The sequence below is a fragment of the Pyrgilauda ruficollis genome, unplaced genomic scaffold (genome assembly GCF_017590135.1).
Source record: "Pyrgilauda ruficollis isolate IOZ18807 unplaced genomic scaffold, ASM1759013v1 scaffold23, whole genome shotgun sequence".
Classification (NCBI taxonomy): domain Eukaryota; kingdom Metazoa; phylum Chordata; class Aves; order Passeriformes; family Passeridae; genus Pyrgilauda; species Pyrgilauda ruficollis.
In genome coordinates this window covers 2,265,572-2,288,667 of record NW_024522539.1, presented here as the reverse complement: position 1 = coordinate 2,288,667, position 23,096 = coordinate 2,265,572, and the positions used below count along the sequence as shown (strand labels likewise).

The following is a 23,096-nucleotide window of genomic DNA, read 5'->3' as shown; positions in this document are numbered from 1 at the left end:
TGGGAAGTGCTCACATTGAGTTCAGTGGAAGCTGGAGTGAAGCCCCACTTGCTTCACTGTTTTGTTTAATTTTTTTTTTTTCTTTTCCAGACTAGCCCATCCATCCCTTTTCTCCTGGAGCTCTTCCCAGCTCTGCACTTCCCTTGTCTCTGGCTGTTGCCAAATTGTCCCTTCAAGTCTCTTCATGCCAACCATATCCAATATCTCGATTGCATTTTCCTTTTCTCTGCATGCAACACTTTCACATAAGCTGATCCAGAGTGGTTGTCTTAGTGATAAATGAGAAATGAGGGTAGCAAGGAGTATTTTATTAGTCAAGCAGGCACAGTAAAGAAGCTCATTGAACTGTGTCTAACATGTGCTAAGCTTGGATTTTGCTGCGTGGGATGTTTGCCCCCTCAAATCTCTTGAAAGGCTTCTTCCTTTAGATGTGTCTCCTGAACAAATCAGTTTTTTTTAAAATAAAAATACTCTTTCATTCTTCAAACTTTAATCCAAGTAGCTGGAAGGAATGTGTGGGTCAGTGTCCTGGTGTCACACTCCTGCACCTTCTGTCTTTCTGGAGAGACAGACTTTGGCTGTGTTTGTGCTCTTATTTTTGACCAGCAGTGGGGTTGCAGTGCTGTAAATGGGTTTTCCACTGAGGAAGGTGTTCACGTGTGTTTTTAGAGTGAAACACAAGCTTAGGAACTGCTTTTCCCAACTCAGAGAAGGTGTAGGATCTCTGGATGTGTCTTTGGTGGAGGTGGTAGAAGATTTGTGCTAAGAAGAGACCTGAGCAGAGACCCTTGGCCCATTTTCCTCTCACTCACACACAGCAAATCCCTCCTGAGCCCCCCACACAGCCTCTCAAAACTGGGAATAAAAGCATTTGCTTCTTCTAAAGCGAGTTTTAAATATGTGTCTAAGCAGCAGAAGTGGGCTGGCCATGAGGTGGTGCTTCCCCAATGTGAATAATTAATGTTTTAATTTTTTTTTAAGAAGAAGAATTTTGAGCAAATTATTTATCTGAAAGAGAGAAAACATTAGTGTGTGGGATTTTTTCCCTTCTGTTGAAAGCTTAGGGAAAAAGGAGAAGATTCAGGAGAAAGTTAGCCATGAAATTTTATTTTGTGAAGTTTCAGATGGAATCCAATCTTGGTTTGGTTTCATGGCTGTAATATTTGATTCAGTTTTGGACAGGAATGGCCTCATTGGAGGCACCTTTCATCATTTAACAATCCTCCATTTCCAGCCATGCTTGGAAACGAACACAAAGAAAATCCAAAAGTATTGTCATGCTTCTGCATGCTTGATGTATATCTTCCAATTTAAAATTTGGAAAGCAAGAGTGGCATAGCTGGCCTTGCCTGCAGAAGCACATTTCTGAATGATTCAAGCTGTAGGATGGGAACGAAATCACTGAGGCCAAAAGACAAAAATAGAAACTTTCACTCCAGAGCTGAGTCATTCGTATTTTCAATAGAGCAGCTCTCTGGCCATTTGCAGCTCTCAATAGCTTCTCTTTGGGGGTGGAAGTAACAGCATCCTTGTTCTCTTTGGGCTTTGCTGGTCCTTTGCACCCCAAAGAGGGCGTTGCTGGAGGGTTGGGGGTATTCCCACCCTCTGTAAGAGCCAGTTTTTGCCCTGTGCTTGCTGGAGCACATCCCTGCCCCATTCCTTCCCTGCCCAGAGGGAATCCTGCTCCTCTCCCAGCAGGTACAGCCCGGAGCAGTGGAAGTGGAGCTGCTCTTCACCAGCAGCCAGTGGGGAGCATCCTGTCCTCTTGCTGAGGAGAGGCATGTCCCAACCCCTTGTTTCTTCTCCTTGGATAGCTGCAGCTATCATTAGTAACCCTGGATCTATTCTGCACTTTCCAGCCTGGTTTGCACAGTGCCATGAGGGCTTTGTTCTGACACTCATATTCCAGTGTAATTCTTTGTGCTCTCTCTGACCCCGTTGCCTTGTAGTCCCTTTGTGCAGCCTCTTTTGTACTTCAGCAAAGAATAACCAGCTCAGCTCCACTTTAACTTCTTGGACAACACAAACAATTCCCAGAATCCCAGGAATTTGGGAGATGCACACACAAGTGCAGGAGCCTGCCCAGATCTGGCAGTGCTGGCACTGCCCAGACACTGCTGTTACCGGGATTTGAGGCTTTTCTGTTCCCCCTTCCCTCATTATCCTGGATGATGAAGGAATGATTGTGTAAGTGTGGAGCTAAAGCCTTTGGAGGCGTCTGTTTCTCATAATTCTGTCCTGGAGCCCAGAGAAAAGGCAGGAATCCAGAGCATTTTTCCACCCGGGACTTAATATTTTCCGTTCAGGCTTGCATTAGCAAATGCTTTTTTTCCTTGCAGGTTAAAAGTGTTATAAATAGAAAATTTCCAATGATTCTGGTGATAATTGTTCACTTTACACAACTATATCTAAAATTGTCAGCGTGCCCTGGTTGCTTGCTGGGAAATGTTCAGTGCAGATCAGCACAATGTGTGTGTGGTGCTGGCATGTAAACAACTTCAAAATACTTCCACAATCTGCAGTAATAGTGAAAAAGATCCCTTCAGCGCTGGATTTTTGCCTTTGAAGCATTCCTCTGTGTTTCATATCTGGTTTCTTTTGGGGTTTTAAGTCTCCTTTTGGGGCAGTGAGCATTGATTGTGAGCTCTGTTTTAGATGTGGGTGGCTTTTTTGCTCAGCACATCATCTTTTCCAGTGCCTTTGGCAGGCAGAGCTCAGCGCAGAGCTTAGTGCAGAGCCACTCCTTTAATTAGCTGAAATAATGGATGTTTGGGGGAAATGGAACCACAGGAAATAGGCAGAAAAAAGTGTGTGGAGGGCTCCCACTGTCCTGAGAAGCTGGCACATCCCACTTATTGTGAGAAATATTAATTAGGGTCAGAGGGGCCATGACCCACTTCTGGCACAGGCTCTCCAGTGGGAATTTGGAACTTCCCAGATAAACCACCTTGTTCTCAGTGTCTTGTCACAGGGGAGTTTATTGGTAGTTCTGGCCACTTCTGAATCCTGACAGGAACATTTTAAAGCAGAATTAGTTGAGCCATATGTATTTCACCTAAATCTGAGAAAAGGCAAAGCAGATCACTGACTTCTTGCTGCAGGATGGTTTTGAGGCAGTTTCTGGCAATGTGGGCAGGTGGGGGGGGCACCTTGGTCTGTGGCTTTACCTTGTAAGAAATGAATGAACAAAATCTTTTAACTTTTTTTTTTTTTTTTTTTAAAGGAAACCTTGAAGTGTCAGCTAATTAGAGAAGGAACACAAAAGATACCTTTGCTTCATATAGCATTTTTACCCACTAGGGCTGACTGAAAAATTTATTTATTTTTTATTGAAGAACCCAGGGTTTTCTCTTTTTTTTGGGATGGGATTTTTCAGTATCTCAAAAAATTCCAGAGGACTGAAAAATTTTTCTTACCCATCTAATAGGAAAGTGCAATGTAGGGCAGATCCATCATCCTTTGAAATCACTGGAGGCTTCCTGTTGGCTGCTGCTCAGTTTGTTAGCCTGAAGTTTTCCAAAGCAGCACAGGATGCATGAGTCTGTTGCAGAGACTCAGAAATAACATGGCTTTCCATTAATTTTGCAAACCAGTTGGGCAGAGCTTTTGTGGAGTAGTATTGAAAAATGTTCAGTGACACCGGTGAGTTTCGGAGTGTTTGGAGGCGCTGGCTTTAAATATTCTGCACATCCTCAACCTCATCCCTGTCCCGTTTTTCAGCTGTGCAGTGGCAGCGCTCAGAAGTCAAAATGGCAAGAGATTAAGCTGGTGAGGGTTAGCTGCAGCCATCTGGTGCTGTTGAGGAATTAATGTCTGAGCTCAGCTCCCTGCCCACCCCCATCCCCACATCCTCTGCACCAGAGGCTTGGATTTCGCTGTAATGGGACAGGGAGATGAAAATATCTGTCAAGGCTGAGCTGTGGTAGTTAATTCAGACAAAGGAGCAGCCAGCCAGCCCTTCCATCCAGTGGCCACTGCAGGAGCTGCTGGTGCTGGAGCAGAGGTGGGTGGTTATCAGTCCCAGGAATTAACAGCTGAATTGGGCATCGCTGGGGGGATGCTGTGTTGAAGCATCAGCTTGATTTGCTCCCGGCTCTGGAAATACCTGCACACATTATGACAAGGTCAGTGGCACTTTTCAAGTTGTATTATTATTGTAATTCTGGTTTTGGAGGAGGTTAGCTTCCTGATTTATCCTGGGTTAAAGCGTCTCATTTATATATTCCTCTGCTAAATAAAAATATCCTACCTAGTTGCCAAAGATCTGCTGGTTATGGAAGGGCCTAGCGTGGCATTTACAAACTCTTGTGAGTTTGTGTGTCAGAGATGCAGTGATTTGGGCTATAAAGACAATAATCATCTGTGCATTGTGCTGCTTTGTTATGCAGCTGTTTGCTGATTCACAGCACTGACCTGCAAACCCTCCCCTTTTACCACTGGCATACTGTCAATTTAGGAATTTTAGAGGGGTTTTTTTCACCTGCTGTTACAATAAGGCCTGTGACAGGGTCTAACTACACATGACCCTAAAATTCTCATGGTACTCTTTATTACTGAAAAGGCTTATTTTTATTTTGTTTCTCTGAGCTGGGCCAGCAGTCTGTTGCACTTTAAAAGTGATACCTTGTGCCCTTTTAGTGGTAATAAAATAGCACTACTTTTTTATTGATAACCTCTGATTTCATTGGGATATTTTTAAAAAGAAAATTTGTCTTGCCCTTAGCTTTTATAAAGGGTTGTTATGGAAAAGCCAAACATAAAAGGTATTTCCAAAGCATAGATCATTGAAATCAAGAGAGAAATAATTCCAGAGTTAGTTGTTTTTGTACAAGCTGTTGTGTCAGGAGCAGATGAATTTTTAGTGTCAGCAGATGCCTCCCCTTTTCCCCTCACAAACAGCCCTGGGTTTGCTCACAGCTTTTTTAGTAGAAAGCAAGAGAAGAAAAGAAGCTGTGGATCTATGGAGAGGTTAAACAAATATGATGGAGAGATGCAGAGGCTACATATTAAGGACTATAATCCATGGCTTTATTTTCATAGCTGTTCAAAGGTGTTAGAGAAGAAAACCACAGGTTCCTCAGTTCAAATAGGTTTGATTTATCTGCTTTTTGGTGCTGCTTTGGGGCCGTGCTCTGAGAGGAACCTGTGCCTGCACAGGAACTGCCCAGATCTGTGTGTAATAAAGCAGAAACTAAAAAAGATGGCACTGGGTGTGTAAAGTTTCTGGAGCTTCTTGGGTAGTACAGGAATGTCCAAGAAGTCCTGCTGGGATATCATCCCTTGCACACAGAATGTGCATTGTGCAGGAACACAGACCCCCTTGTGCAACGTGCACGAGCTGGTTCCTAAATCCACAAAATCTAAGAATTAAAAACCCTTTGCTGCATCTGGGCTCAAATGCTCAGCGTGTTGCACAATCAAGTCCAAAATCAGAGGTTCAGTGTTACTGAGCTCCAGTATTGCTCTCCTGTCACGTTGCTCAGGGCTGGGTGTGAGTGAGGTGACTCTGACAGGAGGGACATGAAGAGCTCAGGCAAGGAGCAGGAGACATGTGAGGTTAACAGCAGAGCAGAATTTCTTTGGATTTCAGCCCAGATTTCTGCTAAAAATGGCTGGTGCATGTATTGGCAAAACGTTATTCCCAGCCTACACGAGTGCCACCGCTGATGGTAGGTCAGTCATGCATCCTGTAGAAATAAAACAGTCTTTAGTCAGTAAAATGTAGTTTTCCTCCTTTCTTTTCGCCCCACTGGTGGGTATAAATGAAGCTTATAGAACATGCTGCTTCTTAATTTGCCCTGGTATTTCAGAAGCCAACATCTCCTTTGCTAAGTCACCAGGAAGTCTTCTGTGAACTGGGTAATTTTGTTGCTGAGGTGCTTAGCTTTGCCTTGGATGGCATTTGTGCTTTTTGGGAATTTGGGAATGGATAGCCAACCTTTTCTCATTTAACCTCTGAAAGCTCTACTAAAATCTGACAGCACCAATATCTGTACAGCTGTTGGTTGTGGGCAAACCTTTTTATCTGTATCTCACCAGTTTTGCTCTTTTCAGGCTTTCAGTTAATAATCACAAGGGCTGGTTTTTTTTGCTGGAGACCTTTGGCAGCTTCTTCCCTCAGGCCTAAGGCAGGAGGTGAATTTAACCTGCAGAGTGGAATCATAGAAGGAAGTTTTGGTGTAAGAAATTTGAGGGATGGGTAGCATTATCTTGCTGCCAAGAATATTTAGTATAAAAAGATTGGTTTCCAACAGTAGAATTGCCCAGATTTCTTACACTCAGGGAAACCTTTATTGAATTCTACTTGATGAATGTTCAGATATTCAAAACTGAGCAGTTTTGATTTGATCAGTAAAAATTTGCCTACAACAAGTCTGAAATTGAGTTTAAGGACTAAAATTAATATACTGAAGATTCTTCTGGGAATAAACTCCATGGAATCAGCTGTGACCTTCCAATTCCTGGAGATCCCAGAATTCTACACCCAACTCATGGCCAGCCCGTGTTCTTCCAGAGCTGGTGGCACCAGGGGTTGTGACTGAGCCATTGCACCACAAAGGACTTCAGAAATTGTGAGGGGGCCAAAAATGTAAGGGGAAGCCCAACACATTGGCTGAGTTGTTTTGTGAAGTAGTCATTTGGCAAAACACAGAAGTGGTTTTGGGATTAGGGTCAAGCAGGCAGAGTTCCTTCTTCCCTCAGCTACAACCCTGTGACCCTTCTTGTTCTGGTTGGAGTGGGGCAGCTCCAGCAGGAGAGGTGGAAAATGCTCCTTTTAAACTTATTTTATTATTTTATAGTTCTGTGTGTGGGAGGGTGGCTGGAGACCTCTGCTCGAGGGGAACATGACACCAGGATCTGATGAATCTCTGACCATGGGATTCTTGTGCCTCCACCCTCCCAGGCCATGATTTAAAATCAAAGAGAGATGGTCCTGCTCAATTCTTTGGCAGAAAGGGTGTGCTTTTACACCTGCAATGCCTGCAGATGTGGGCCTTGAGTGACAGTCCCCAAAATCAGGATTGAGGCTGGAACTGAGTAAAATTTGTCCCTCCTTTCTGCAGTTTGTAGGGAGCAGATTGAAGTTGCTCTGCTCTCTCAGCCCTGGGCTCCTTGGGCAGGAAGCTGAGAAGCTTTCCAGCTGTTTTGTATCTCCGATGTGAGGCATTTTTTCCTCCAAGGGGAATTCCAGAGCTTCTCTCTAGGTTCAGGATTTCATCACAGGGTGCCAAGTGGGGAGGCTGCTTGTTCCAGTAACTGCAGTGTTTGCTTGGAGCTGTACTTCTTGAATTTTCTTGGTCCAGTTCTGAGTTGTTTTGACTGGAGAATAAAGTTCTTTAGTTGCTCTAAAGTTCTCCTTTTTATCATCCTTTAAACGTGCTTGCCTAAGAATATTTTTTTCCTATCTTTGGTGTCCATGGAAATGAAAATTAAATAATATGTGATATTCTTACTGATCCCTTATAGGTCTGCTTTAAAAGAGTGAACTGAATGCAGGAAGAATTTTTTTTCCTATGTCCTCCCTAAAATTACAGAATTATGGAAGCACTACACCCACTAATGTGAACTCTGAGATGCTGTTTATTGTGCTGTAATATAATCCCACTTTCATGGGCCTTCATTTCTGCTCCTTGTCCTTCACAGGTTCTGCATCATCTGGGAAAGGTTGGTGAGGGCACACTTTTAATGGCACCAACCTCTGGAGCCATCTCCGATGTCTGAGTGATTTGAGCTTCGTTTAAATAATTGATGAGAAGTGTTAGTCAGAACCTACTGGTGATTCAGGCTGCATTATTCAAAGATATTTACTGACAGTTATAGATTGCTCCAAATTTACTTCTCTTTCCAGGCTGCATTAAACTAGGCCCTGCATGACATATGTGTCTATTTAAAAAATAAATAAATCCTTGTTAATACACAAATTAAGAACTGTGGGCTTAAGGGCTGTATTTAACCAGATGCAAATAAGCAATAATAATTCATTATGTTTTAGCAGGAAAAAACATTTTGTTTTCAAGTAGAAAATGCTTTTTGTCCTCTGTCTTGGTTGATGTTCAGGAGTGGACCTGGAAACATCTTTTATTTCAGAGACTTTAATGCAGCTTTCCCCGTACTGTTAGTTGGGGAATGGTTGGGTATGAGGCTTCCTGCCTGCCTCATTAGCCACCCACCAAAGCATCTTCTCTAATGGCTGCAGCTTTTAATCTCTGACACTTAAAAGCTCTTCTGGCTCCCAACACCATTTAGGAAAAGAAAGTCCGGTCTAGGAGATTCTCCAGAATTGAGTAAGATTACACTGGGCATCTTGCTAAATCTCCTTTTACCTTTTTTTTTTTTTCCCCCAGAGTAAATATTTCCAATTTCTTTTATTTCACACTTGTAGAGGTGCCTAAAATTCTGATTGAAAATGCTGGAGGACAGTGGGATTTTGCCAGGCTGTTGTCAGGAGTGAAGCAAGGCCAGTAATACCAGATTTGCCTTTCAGATTCCTGGCTTTGTCAGAATTCCTGCAGGTGCTAGTCCCATATAATTCCTTCTCTTCCCTGGTTCCTCAGCAGGAGGAGGAGTGTGCCAGGCAGATGAAGGGTTCATGTGTCCCCGTGTGTGAGCTTCCACACCTTCCTTTGGAAACCACCTCTGGGAGCCATTGGGGAACTCTGTCCCTCTCAGTTTCATGTCCCTGCTGGGAGGAACTTTAGCATTTATCACTTTCTTTTATCGGGCTCTTTTTTTTTAATTGTGTACAGTAAATAATTCCACTGAAAGTCACCAACTCCTTTTATTCCCAGGATTCACTGACATCGCAGCTGTGCCTGGCTGATGAGCAGGTGCTTCTCCCTGACTTCTCTTTGCTGTTTTCCCTGCAGGAACTGTGGACATGGGTGGCAAACAGTCCACGAGTGGCGACGTCTCCGTCACCCAGACCCCTGTGACAGAAAGCATCCAGGATGCCTACAAAGCTGGGGACACCAGCAAGGCCCAAGAGTTGATTAGGTTGTCCTGTGAGGAGACTGCACTGCAAGTGGAAAAGGTTGGGTTGGGTTACTGCTCTCTCTCAGATTTTATTGGTAAAGATGCCAAAATTTCAAGATGCTGCTGTCTTCTGTCGTTTTTCCGTGGAGAAAATCTGTTTGGTTGTGTGAATCCCAGACATGGCTGGTTGTTTGGGGCACTGCAGGAACATGCTCAGGGACACAGTTTGCCCTTGAAAACACAGATCAGGAAGATGAGGCAGACCACAGGGAGCAGTGTCTGTAGGAACACAGGCTGTGTGAGGAGGGGTGCTGCTGCTGTGGTCACCAAAACAGGGAAATGCATTTTTCCCCTTAAAAAGGAAGCAGTTTATAGACTTAGCAAAAAATGTATTCCCCCATCAGTGCAAAGGTGGTTAATGGCCCCCTGGGAAGATTTTGCTACCTGTGTGTGGAATTTTATCACAAACTCTGTGCCAGCTTCTGCACTGCTCTGCCTTCAGAGCCCTCCTTTTGAGCCTGCTCTTGGCACAGAGCTGACATGAGTGTTTTGGGAGGGTCCCTGCATGTCAAATCCGGTCGCAGTGGCCATCTCCAAAACAGGTAATACTGCATTTTGCAGCTGAGCTGTACAAATGCTTTTTCTGTTGGTCCATGAAAAATGAGTTTATATTCACCATTCTGTGCCTCAGGCACTAATCCATACAAAAAACCAAAATACAAACCCCAACAAATTATGTGAAAAACCATACAAAAAACTAAAATACAAACCCCAACAAATTAACATAATAAATTTATCAACAATATTAGAATGGCCACTAGTGTTTATGACATTCCCAGTTAACCATGGCGACAGTGGACATGCCTTGGCGTGGGCACAAATAAACCCATGCAGAAATGCTCTTTCTCTTCCTGCTGCCTTTAACAGAGAGTTTCTTCTGCTGTGTTTCCTTCACCAGTGTCAGCTTTTAGGCATTGCAGCAGCATATGGGGATCTGCAGGCAGTGAGGTACCTGCTGAAGGAGGCGTTGGTGGTGTTACCAACAGAGCCCAACGATGACAATGCAGCGGTGGTGGCTGCGTATTTTGGGCACAAGGACATCGTGAAGGAGCTGCTGGATTCCCTGCGTGGTAAGCCCTGGGCTGACCCTGCCTCTCCTCGAGTTTTTCAGGAGCTGTGTGCTGCAGCTCCAAGCAGGCATTTGGGTTTTTTGGCATTCCTTGGAAAGGGAGGGGTTTAGTCATGGGAAAGTGCGTGCAGGATCAGATCTCTGCTGTGCTTGAAGGAAACTTTCCCCTGGGGAAGAGAAACACATACATAAAAATATTCCATGTTTGCAGACTGGAAGTGGAGGAAGATGCCATTGAGACAGTTCATTCCTGTCAGGCCTCACAGCTGGGTAACATCCCAGACCCTACAGTGAGATTAGGGGATTTTCAGGATGCAGCATCATCCCGCTGCTGATCCAGCAATCTCAGTGGTGCTGGCAGAGTGGCCTGACTGGTCAGGGACACTTTGGGTGCACAGCTGGCACCCACTCTGTTCTCTGCTTGACATTTTGTTTTGACTTTCAGGGGAATTCCTTCTTTAGAACAATAATTACATTTTACTGAAAATAAAATTATTTTTGAGCAGAGACTTTTTTTGACTCAGATATGACTCCTACGGCAGCAGTGGGGCAGGGGGCACAACTCTGGCTCAGGACCAGGAGCTGTGTTTGGGTCCCTGTTGCTCTCTCAGTGTTCTGTGAGCTTGGCAGCTGCTTCTCCCTGGGACCTTCCATGCATTTGGGGTCCAGAGGTCCTGCAGAACATCTGGGGCAAATCCTTGACCTCAGACACTGCAGTAACACAAGAGCTAAGCTGGCTTCTGCAATATTTAACCTGAATATAGCTCTAGCTCCTCACTGGGACTAAATAGTTGCCAGTGGCCTGAGAACAGGAATAACCTGTTGTGAAACCTGCTTATTTGGTGTCCTGTTGGAGCACTGGTAATGAAAATAAATGTTCCAGTTCAGGGGATGCAATTAAATGTAATATTTCCTTCAGCCAGAAAGGAAGCTGAGTAACATAGTAGAAAAATTAAATTATATTAATATAATACACTGAGTAATGAAAAGTGACTTAAGTAGTTTCTGGAAACTTAGCTCAGTTTAGAAGTGACCAAATTCCCTCCAACTCTTGCTTCAGGAGGGTCAGGGGAGGAGCTCTGTACAAACAGAAGCTTTCAGAAATTTTTATACAGAACCTTCCAAATGTTTTCTTGGGAAGTTACACAGAAACCAATCACAGGGCTTAGGTATAAATTGCCTAAATTTGCAATTTGGCTGTTGCACTGCAGTGATTCTCTCTGGAACAGGGAGAACTACTTGTGGCTTACAGCTTAAGTGGAGCCCATTTTTTGTAGCAGGAGGGTGAGGGATTTAGTGGAGTTGTTAAGAATGCAAAGAGCAATGTAATTTCCAATGGATAAGCTGCAAAAAAGCCTTGACATGTAAAACTTGGGCTTGTGGATGTTCCTGTAAGTGTTTCAGAGAGGATGTGAATTTGTAAAGTATGTGGAGTTATTACAGGGAATCAGGGGAGATTTGGGGACTGCTTATTGTTAGCAGAAATAATTCTGTCCTGGGCACTTGGTTACTTGTCCAGAATTGGGCACACTAGAGGAGAGTGGTTTTCTACAGGAAAACGTTATTTCTGAAAAAAAAAAAAAAAACAGTTTGAGAATGCCTAAAACATCAGCAAATTCATGCAAAAATCAGAATATGGTGTTTTAGTTTTTAGCCTTAAATGATATTTGTATGACTTTACTATGAATTAATAGTAAAGAGTTGACCTGAAATGAAATATTTGAAGGGGAAATGAAAGTTTTTGTGGGGGACTTCAGGCTGCAGCAAAAACAAGCTAAAACAATTCCTTTTTTGTTGTCTGAAGCATTTATTTTTGTTTTATTAATCCAGTAACATTAAAGCTTACCTGATTTTCCCCATTCTTTGTATCCCTTCTCATGAACTTGGAAGAAGTGGCCAGTCTTGGGTGTTTGGATTTAATGTCTGTCTGGATGCAAAGACAGTCCTGATCATCCCTGTTTGGGGTCAGATGTTTATTTATCTGCTGGTGTTTTAGCAGAACTGTTGCTGCCTTATGAATGTTTAAGTCAGGGACAGACAAAAAATTTCACCCATTAGCTGGGTGGGTGAAGAAGAACAGTTAAGCAAAGCTGAAAACTTTGTGCCTGACCAGCTTAGGACCCTTCTCTGACACACTTTTGCAATGTAACCTGTTCCTTTTGTCCTCAGGAGCTTCACCCTTTCCCAAACCCCTTTGCAGAGGCTTTATTTGTGGCCATTCCTCACGCATCACAGCCCAGCGGCACCAACTAAATCACATTTTGTACGTTTTTTGGTAGGTCCTAATACTTGCCAGCAGCTCCTGAACTGGATGCTGGCCATAGCCTGCCAGCAGGGCCATTTGGACATTGTCAAGCTCCTGATCCGTGCCTACAGTGCTGACCCAGAGAGCTGTGCAGTCAGGAGGAACGAGTTCCCCGTCCTCATCCGCCTGCCCCTCTACGCTGCTATAAAGGCAGGTGTGTGTTTGCATGCTTCCACCTTCTGCCCCTTTCCTGCCAGGTCTTCAAAGAATGGCCTGAGCTGTTCACACACAGGATGGTATCCGTGGCTTGTCTGGAGTTGGATTTCCAGCAGGATGAATTAAAGTAAAATTGGCTCTGAATCTGTCGACTCAGCCAAATTGGAGTCAGGGCCTTGGGAGGTTAGATTGCTGTAAATACTGAGAGGCTGAACTTTCCTCTATAAACTCCCAGGGAAAAGACCCTTAAAAACCAGAATCCTTGCAAGTCAAAGCATTATTGTTATGGACACTCTGGCACACATGCTTGATTTAGGCTGAATAATTTGCACTTCAAAGCACAGCTGTGTGCATAGTTTAATAAGATGGGGAAAAAGAGAAAAAAGAAAGAGCCTGGGCCAGCACTTTTTACACAGTGTCTTTGCTGTCTCACTTTGACCAAACTGAGTCCTGCCACTGGAGGAAACAGCCTTTACACAGTTCAGTTTCCTTTTTGCACACCCCCACAGTTTTTTTTCGGAAGTGGTTATTTCCCAGGATTTCTGTTCAGCTCCTTGCTGTTTCATTTACCTGAGGTGAAGGGAGCAAACAATCTGCTTTTCTCCCAAGGGAATGAGGATGTAGCCGTGTTTTTGTTGCGGAATGGAGCTTTCTTTTGTTCCTACATCCTGATGGACAGTCCTGAATCAAGCAAACACCTTCTGAGGAAGTATTTCATTGAGACAACCCCACTACCAGGTAGTGCTCCAGCAAAAACAGTAAGTAACCATTTATCTGCCTGAGGAGATGTTGTTTTGAAGGGGCATCATGTTAATAGTTGATAATTGTCATTACATGCCATGTGGCTGCTGAGTCTTCTCAACAAAGAGCCTTGTGGTTTGCTGCCCTTTTAGAAAGCCCTGCAAGTGGCTTTGGTGCTGAATTACAGGGTGTGAAACATCAAGGCTTTGAATGACATCACTGTACAAGACACAGCAACAGCTTCTGTGGGGCAGTTTAAGCACCATGGTGTAAGCCAGGGTGTGCTGGGGGCAGGAAACACCAACTTTGGGCTCAAAGCCTTCCAGAGAAGAAGCTGGGCTGCTTCTAGCACAAATTCCCTCCATGCCACCAGGGTCATCACTCCCTTTAGGTTCCTGTTGTGCCCCCTGGTTGCAGGGTGATGGCACAAGCTCTGTGGTATCCCTGAGGGTTGGCATGGCACAGAGCTGAGCATGGGAACCCTTCTGTGTCAGACAGTGCAGGTAAAAATGGGCTTGGGTAGCTTTTGTTAACATGAGCAAAGCAATGATCTGCTGAGTATCTTCCCTACTTCAGATCCTCAGCAGTAAAAAAGTGTCTCACACTGGTATTGTTACTACTTTACGGGGGAGCACACAGTATTTTGTATTATTTGTACTGTTCTCCAGCAGTTTATTTCCAGGCATTTTGAATTTTTTCCCCTCAATGTGTAGTTTAACCCACACTGAATAGGAGCATCAGATCCCTGAGCTTTCAGTGCTTACAGTTTTCATCAGGTCACAAAAATTTTGCAGTGAAAAGATGTCCCTCATCCATCCAGTTGAGTATCTGTCTGCTCAGCTTGTAGCATTGCAGGCTCTTGGTTCTGCTTTGGTGTTAAGTAACAATAAGGAGAGGGGTTTTAGTAGCTTTACAAACTTCTCCATTCTCTGTTTTTCTGCCAGAATCCTCTCACTGTTTTCCTGTTGATACCCTGGGTGTTAGACCACATAAGTGAGCTTGACTCCTTTAGGTTCCATCAGTAGATTTAGAGCCCTCTTTGTGCTACTCTTAATTTTGTTGACAGATAATCAAAAGGAATCTGAATTCTAGATGTGGGTAAGAGTTGATAAAATGTCTTTAAGAAGGAAAAAAGAAATCTGTCTGGATAATTCAGCTTGAATAAGCTTGGAATAAATGTTTGAATCACAGGGAAGAGGTCTGTTTTCTATGTGAATTTGCTGGCAATATTTAACTTAGCTGCTGTAAAAATGACTCAGCTTTGCTGTTGTCACACCCTGAGCAAAGAAGAGAGCAGTCTTCAGACATCAGTTAATTGCCAGAAGGGCCTGGTTTAAAAAGAAAAAAAAAGAAAAAAACAGAGAAAAAACACAGAATCTTGACCTTGATTCTCCTAGTAGCTGTTTATTTTTAATATGTTTGCTTATTTAATGCTTTCTCTTTGAATTTATTTTGGCAGACTGGGACAGATTCGGGAGGATCTGTCCTAGTTTGTCTCCAGAGCTCAGATCTTTGGGAAGTGACACTCACACACCCTGATAACTTTTTAAAACACAGCTCTGTGGCAGCTGCAGACAAACTGCCTCTGTGCTTTCTTCTTGTCTCACAGAGTTCATCCTGAGGTGGATTTTGCCCTGGGAGGAAGCAGAACTGGGCTGTGTGGGGACTGGGACGTGTGTGGCAGCCAGCTGCATGTCACAAAGTTCTCCCCTTGGACAGGGAGGGCAAACTGATCATTTCAGAGTGAGCCCAAACTTCAGAAGGGTTTGTCCTTCTGTGTTATCTCTGAGAGGAAACACTTGAGCACAGCTGAGCTCCAATCGATTTCACAGCAGTGAATGCAGAGCTATGCATAAAATGTGCCTGAGAGCTGCTTTTGGCTGCCACACCTTCCAGACAGCCCTTGCACCCAGCACAGCTGCCCTTTCTCAGGCAACAGGAGTTACATCTCATTTTTCTAATATCTGTTTCTCCTTTTTGTGTTCTTTCCTGGCATAAATTTATACCCACAGCAAACGGCAGTTTTGCTAAAGAGGGGAAGTGGTCCATTTTTACAGGAACAGGTAACAAATGCCAAAGAGAGCCTTTGCAATGAAGTGGCAAGGCACAGATTCCAAACTTCAATAGATGTAGTCAGCAGGGAGATAAATGTAACTTTCCATTGTGTGCAGTGTGAGATATATTTAATTTTTCCATTACAGGCCAGAGAAGAGCTTTGTCTGCTGTGTTTTCCCCTAGGAAATATTTTACCAATAGTTTTATATTCAAGCATACAAACGTATGTGTGTGTGTGGGATCCTCCTCTCATTTCTTTATCCTGGTAATCTCACTTACATCACCAGCAGCACAGAGCCCTGCAGCAGTCCCACACAAGATTCAGAGCAGAGTTGTTGATGGAGGGAGCAGATCCCTGTCCTCAGATTATCCCATCTCCAGCAGGAGTGAGGTTCTGGAGCGCGTCACGTCATTTAGGAGAAATGCACAACAGCCTCTCTTAATCACCTTACCAGACAGCCTCAGATTTAAGTAAATATTTTTCATATTTATAGTTGATCCTTTGCCCAAGAGCAGCGGGGTTTCTTGCTCCTGCACAATTTCCAGTCCTTTGCCTCAGTGCATCCCCTGACATTGCTGCAGTAGATTTCAATTTAGTCTTCAGGGCTTGTATTGAGAAATTATTCTTTTGGCAGAAGAAGGGAGTCTGAAGAGGTTTTCTTTGGCCTTCTGAAGAGCAGTGAGCCCTGAGCTAACATCCTCTGAACTTTGTCCCTGCTTTAGCACAGAGTTCACCACCAGCCCCAAACTGAGAAGGGCTGGGCTGAGCCCTGAGCCCTGCGAGTTTGGCATCACAGACCTTTGGCATCAGAGAAACAGCTTTTCTGGGAAAACAGTGCAGATCCTGAAGTATGAGTTGGGGAGTAAAACCCCTCTCTTTGTGGCACTGCTGTCGAGATTTCTTTCACTTAATTAACATTTTCACTGCAGAGTCCTGAGCCAACCAAACCCCTAAGGTAACTCAGCTGATACCAGGGTAGTGGTACCAGATGAATTTGGTTCACTGTCTAAGTCAGATAGGGGGGTTTGGTTGGTCCTCCAGTTTGCAGAGACACTGTCAGTCCTTGTCTCTGGATGGGAAGGAGAGCACTGATTGCTGGGATTCAAAAAGCTGCCTTGGATACAGGACACCAACCCTGATAGCAGGTGCTGGATTTCACAATCTTGTCTGTGGTTTCATAAGTCATTATCTGCTTTCTACAGGTATCTCCTTATCACATCAAATACCCTGAGGCCATGCCTCTGCATTTTTGAGGGAAATTATACGCAGCAAATTAAATGCAAAATAGGGATGGTTTATCAGCCTGCAAAGAGGAGCAGCACAGACACAAGGTCCTGCTTGCAGCCCCTAAAAGAAGGCTGTAAGGTTGTATTGTTACTGCACTGTTTGGTGTACTCAAGGACAAGTACTTTTTTCCTAAGCCAAGGGATTTGTGGTACGTGTTACAGGTGAGAGAAGAGTTCAGAAATCTGCATACTGAATTTAAAACCAGAGTTTCTAAGCAGGAAGCTGTTAAATATGCAAAATGGGAAATCTGTCAGTAAAGCAGGGTATGTGTGGTGTGAGAGTGAAAGCTTTGCAGTGCAGCTCCCACTGGGTGCTGTGCACTTTGCAGTAGCAGTGGAGACTCTGCTTAATTTGATTTCTTGTTGCTGCTGGCTTGCTGTGTTTTACAGGGGTGCCTTGTGGCATGGCAGTGGATGTAGCTTTGAACAAACAGCTGGAGCTCTCTGCCTTGGTTTCCCCAGTGGCACAATGGGCATAATATTTCCATTCATATTGGCAGGGCTGTCCTGAGGCATCACGAGTGAAGGTTTGAAAAGCACAGTGTCTACACTAAGTACAACTACTGTCAATATCTAAAAAGTGCATCTGTTTGAACTCACCCTTTGTTCCATTCTCCAGAACATTTGAACTGTCTGATCTACATGACCAGTCCTGAGTCTGGCTTTTGTTTCCCTTTTCTTTCTCTCCTTTTCCCAAACACATTCCTTTTAATTCTGAATTTGGGGTTCAAAGTCCAAAGATCTAAATACTGGGCATTGGAAAAGAAAGCAAATTAAATTTGCTGTCGGGTTCTTGCTGCCTCCTGGTGGAGAATTAACAATCATTCAATTGAGGCTGGTTTTGGGATGAGTTGTGTCAAAACCAACAAGTTTATGAAAACGTTTTGGGAATATAATTTTTAAAATGTGCATTTCAGGACAAGGATTGGAATGCAATGAGGTGATCTTGAAAATGAAGCCTTGGGTTGTTTCCTTGCATTGATGACCATTATGTGTTCACACTTTCTTCTGTCCAAGCTGGACCCTGAAGAGTATGGACCAGTGAAGAGGTCCAGATCCCCTGCTTGAGCTTGCTCATGGTCTTTGGAGTGAAATCATGGAGCAGATACAGCAGGGGCTGCTGATATCCAGGCATGATTTCATCTCTGAGTCAGTTTAATTCCTAGAAGCAGGTTGGAAAGTGAACAAAATGTTTATGGCCTATGCTCTGCTCTGCCAGATTCCCAGTGGTGTAGCACAGGCTGAGACCAACTGGGATTTCACTAATGTGGTTTTCTCTTCTCTCTCTGACACATGCAGGCTTTGTGTGTGAACTGGTCAAACCTCAAACTGCCCTGGGTGGATCTAGACTGGCTGATCGATATCTCCTGCCAGATAACTGAGCTTGATCTCTCTGCCAACTGCCTGGTGTCCCTCCCCTCTGTGATCCCATGGGGGCTGATCAACCTGAGGAAGCTCAGCCTGGCTGACAACCAGCTGACAGAGTTACCCAGCGTGCAGTCCTCTGATGAGATCATTTGTACAAGGTGTGTGCTCCCCACAAAGCTGAGCCTGCAGGGAGAGCAGCCTCAAACTGGGCTTGAGAGAGACTGTGTAAGGGGAGAGCATATTGCAGGAGCTTCTGGATCTGTTTTCTGGCTGCTGCAAGGTTTAGCTTAGCATTTGCCCCTCTGCGTTCTCAGGGTTTCCAAGTTTGTTGTCAGGACAGTTGTGGGGACTTTTATTCCTGTGTTGCCTCTGGTTTTCTCCAGCTCTAAGCTGGCTCAGAGTGACATTTACTGGCTGATACCAATTATTTGATCTGCTGTCTATCCAGAGCACCTCTCCCTGCTCCCTGGAAGGGTTAATTTTCTAATGAGGGTTTTATGCTTTGCCTTGTGAGGCACACTTCAGCTGCTTACATTCAGAACTGAAGCTGTCCTGGTAAAACAGATGTCTGTGGCAACAAGAGGCTTTGCTAGTGTTTTACTGGTGCCTGACAGATTGTTCTGTACTCACAGGTTACTTGAGGTTGATGTATCCAGCAACAGGCTCTCCACTCTCCCTACTGGATTCCTACATCTTAAAAACCTTAAAAAACTCACTGCTTCCAAAAACTATATGGAGAAGTTGTTTGACGAGGAAAACAGTACGTACAGTCCAGTGTTTGGCTTGTGTTTCGAGGCTGGGCTGTAGGGAAGAACACCAAAATGTTAAAATAATGGCTTAAATGCCTTAAAAGCTCTCATGCTGATACCAAGGCCACAATGTTTCATGTTTTCCAGCAACTAATTGGATTGGTTTAAGGAAGCTGCAGGAGTTTGACGTCTCTGACAACAGGTTGGTGGAACTTCCAACGGTTTTTCTATACTGCTTCAAGTCCCTAAACATACTGAATGTTTCCAGAAATCAGCTGAAAGTGTTTCCAGACCCCTGGGCCTGCCCCCTGGTAAGTTGAACTGCTCTGACAAAGTCAGAGGCTAAAAAAACTGTTGAAACAATGCAAAAAAAAAAAATGGACTGTGATGCTTAAAAAGCTGTCAGATGCTTAAAGGGCTGTTCTGTAGGAGTGCCCCTGCCAAATTTGGTTTATGGGTTTCAGATGCAGTCTTTCTGAGGTTCCACCCTGTTCTCACCATGTTGATGGCATTGGTGGAAAAGTTTTAGAAATGTTCCTTACATGGATGTGTTCATTTTCTCTGTGGTTCCTCTGAGCAGAAATGTTGTCAGGATCATTTTACGAAATACCCAACTTTCACCAGGGATAACTTTGCCCAAACCCATGGCAAGCTAGGACATCTGTATCCACACCCATCACTGTGATTTTATTCCTCATTTTTACAGGGACAGCAGGGGAACAGTATCCTCTGGGGAAGTGTTTGTGGTTGAAAAGCAAATGGGGGTGGGTGATTTTCAAAATAGTTTTTGGAATACTTTTTGCCCACCAAGGAGTTTGACCAGCAGTTGAGTGCACTTCCTTAGCAAACCCTATGTGCCTGCATGCCCAATAATTTATCTAGATCAAGGTATCTGAAGAGACCACCTAGAATTAATTAATTAAAGCTTTTGACACATGACAGCTGATCTACCACATTATTTAAAGAGATTATTCCTGCTCTGTAAATGTGGGGCTTTTTATGTTTTCCAGAAATGTTGTAAAGCATCTAGAAACGCACTGGAATTCCTACCTGATGCATTGACTGTGTTCTGGAAAAATCACCTGAGAGAAGTGGATTTTTCTGAGAATTCACTGAAAGAAGTTCCAGCAGGACTCTTCCAGCTTGAAGTAAGTGTCATTTCTTCCTAGTTCTCACATTATTTTTCCTAATACTGACTCAGACCTCAGACTGGCTGCCTGGGTAAGGTAGGAGCCCACATGCTGGTTTGAACTGGTGCATTTGCACAGAGCCCCTGAGCAGGCTGTCACCCCCTGAATCACCACATTCAGGCCCTCATCCAGTGAGATGTGTCTAGTTTCTGACACAGGTCTTCTGAGAACCCTCTGGATGTCTGTGGTTTGCAGAATTTGGGAGCACAGTTTGGAAGACAAGCCCTGCATTGTAGCTCCAAGCTCCAGCCATTGAAATATTGATGTACTCAAGTACACTCACAAATACTTGTGCATTTTCTTGAAAAAAGTGTTGTGTAATTAGGAGTTAGTCTTTCTGTGCTGAAAATAGCATGTTTGAATGCCCTAAGCAGTGCAGCCTGGGACCTCTGTAATCTCAAGGGTTGTAGATTAAATAATACTGTCCTGTGGACACCACAGATCTGTGGGTTTGTGTCAGAATTCTTCAGAATTTCTGCTTTCACGTGGTGTTGTCGTGAAAACAAGCAGAACTTGGGGTTTCCTCCAAGCTTCCATGAAAGATTGTGAAACTCAGGGTTGTGGAGAGAGAAACAGGTGAATCTGGGCAGAAGTTCCATGCTTTTCCCTGCTGGCCTCTGTGGGAAGGATGCAGAAGTGATGGTTCATATCCATGTCCAGTCCTGATCTCAGGATCTGCTGCAAAGGTGCCTTTTACTCCTGCTGGAACAAGAGGGTTGAATTCTCTCAGTTCTTTCCAGTCATCCCAGCACATTTGGCTTTGCTCTCTGGTGGCTGTTTGTTTCCAGTTGGCATCTTTCCTGAAACAGAATGAATCCTATGGACTATTGTCTCCAAAACTTGGTTTTTCTGAATGCATTGAGAGCCATCCCAGGGGGTGGGAGCCACCATGGCAGATGTTAAACACTAGATGGTGCTTCCAGGGCACAATTCTTAGGTGCTGCTGCTCAGAGGGTGCAAAGGGAGAGACCTCAGCACAATCTTTGCTGATGTTTTCAAAGTTAGTAAGCCTTGGCTGCCCTAAATTGTGTCAGTTCTTATCTGTATCTCTTCAGCGTTTTATGAATAAAAGAAATAAATGTAAAATATTTTCAGTGCCCTGAGGGCCAGAGTGTGGTGAGCAATAGAAGGTGAAACCCCATGCCTGGAGGGGCCCTGGCTTGGGCTACTCCTTGATTGCAGAGTTGGTGTGGGTGAGCAGGGCTGTGCTCGTGCTCCAGCCCTCTCCAGAAGCAGATGTGGGAAGGGGGGGAGATAGGAAGTGAAGTGTTCCTACAGTGATGTATTATTTTTATGTAGGAACAGCAGTGAGCTGTTTTCTCCCTGGGAAAAGCAGAGAGCAGAGGAGGCCTGTGACCTGAAAGCACATGTCATGGGACAGCCATTGTCACTGTAGCTGCAGTGTAGTGTACTTTATCACATGGTTTGCAGAGGAATCTCAAGACTGGGACCAGCTCAGTCCTTAATACCATGTGTACTCCAGAAATGTGGTGTGAGAGCAGCAGAAACCTCCTCAGCTTTCCTGGCTGTTGCCTTCTAAAGGAACTAAACAAGCCATGTCTTAGGTCTCTAGACTAGTTTGCTTCTCCCTTCTTTGCTTCTCCTGGAGACACCTGGCCCCCTCTGAGTGGAATAATTCAGATTAGACACTGGTCAGCTTTTCCACATCATGACCTGACTGAGGCCCCTTAATCTGGATGCTGCAGTCCCTTCGCTCAGGTGTCATCTCACACCCTTTTGCATGCTGTGGCAGCAGCTTTGAAGGAAGTTTGTCTGCCACTGCTGTTGTGTTCCTTCTGGAGGCCCCTGTTCTCACACTGAAAGGCAGTAAAAATGGAGAATTAGAGAAAAGAGGCAATTTAAAAGGACTAGAGACCTCCAGAGTTTCAGTCATGAAGAACCACAGCCAGATGACAGTCACTGATTCCCCCCATGCACAGAACCACTGGAGGGGCTGCCCAGGCTCTCAGCTCCCCAGAGTGGCCTTGGTCAGGGTCTGGGGGCACACAGGCACAGTGACTGAAAAACAAGCGCCCCAGTTAGAGCCCCCAGAGCATGGTTTGTGCTAATTCTGGAATATGCAGCCCCCCTCTGCTCCCTCCCCCTGTTCAGGGGTGTTTTGGAGAGAAGTCTGAGGCATTGTCCTTGCACAGCCCCATGCTGACACTTGGAGTGAGCCCCACACCAGGAGCCAGGGGCAGGCTGGGCCCTCCTCCCAGGGGAGCAGGAATGATGGTACAAGCATTGGCTGTCAGTTTTCAGTTCTCAGTTCTCCCTTTCCTTCAGTGGCTCACTCTGTCTGCAGCTTTGTGTTCCCCTCGCCATCCCAAAATCCCAGCAGAGCCCAGTTCTGCACTTCTCCATCACTAGAGGGAGCGTTTTGCGCGGTAATTCCCATTCCAGCCCTGCTGCTTGTCCATCACTTCTGTCACATGGACACCTCATATTTTTCCAATCTAAAAAAAGGGGAGGAAGGCCAGCAAACTGCTTTGTGAGACCCCGTTAATCCTGCTCGATGAAAAGGGGCATAAACCTTTTATATTAACATGGAGCACATAAAACATTTAACACACTTGACACTGAAGTCTCTGCTGGTAAAACATTATTTCCATGGGGTATAATTCATTAATATTGCTGTGCTTCTGGCAGGAGATAATTCAGCTGACATTCTCCTTTATCTCAGTTTTTCATGGTGGGGGGACTTGCTGGATAAACCTGGCTGGAAACTCTACAGACAGCACTGTTTTTCAGTGGAAAATTGGATTTTCAGCCAAATGAAAATGATCATTTGAGCCTCAACATTATTAAGGGCAGATGGAAGAGCATAAACTTTACAAAGCTGAATGGGAACTGCATTTTTTCTTTCATATTTCAGTTAAATTCAAAGAAGATCTTATGTTTAACTTGGTATTTCCAGCTGAGTTCTATCTGTGTGGTGTTAACTGTATGGTCTCAATCAGTTTCACTTGTATTTAAAATTCCTGTCTCTGCTGGGAGGGGGGAAAAAAAAGGAGATGTGTAACTTGTATAAATCTCAGAAAGTGAATACAAATCCTGTCCATTTTAATAGAGATGTCATAAAAAAGCAATCAAAACTTTTCCTTGTGTGAAGTGGTTCGTGTTTTGCACCCTGATTTTTTGCA

General features: G+C 44.3%; 1 protein-coding gene across 1 annotated transcript in view; it reads left to right on the top strand.

Annotated features, from left to right (window-relative positions):
• LRRK1 (leucine rich repeat kinase 1) overlaps nucleotides 1-23,096 on the top strand; it is a 74,352-nt gene that overhangs the window by 11,241 nt on the left and 40,015 nt on the right. Inside the window, exons 3-10 of the mRNA XM_041469129.1 lie at nucleotides 8,868-9,031; nucleotides 9,932-10,103; nucleotides 12,382-12,561; nucleotides 13,173-13,321; nucleotides 17,946-18,172; nucleotides 18,647-18,774; nucleotides 18,911-19,074; nucleotides 19,774-19,911. Coding sequence (XP_041325063.1) covers nucleotides 8,868-9,031; nucleotides 9,932-10,103; nucleotides 12,382-12,561; nucleotides 13,173-13,321; nucleotides 17,946-18,172; nucleotides 18,647-18,774; nucleotides 18,911-19,074; nucleotides 19,774-19,911 — 1,322 coding nt within the window. The remainder of the gene's footprint in view (nucleotides 1-8,867; nucleotides 9,032-9,931; nucleotides 10,104-12,381; nucleotides 12,562-13,172; nucleotides 13,322-17,945; nucleotides 18,173-18,646; nucleotides 18,775-18,910; nucleotides 19,075-19,773; nucleotides 19,912-23,096) is intronic.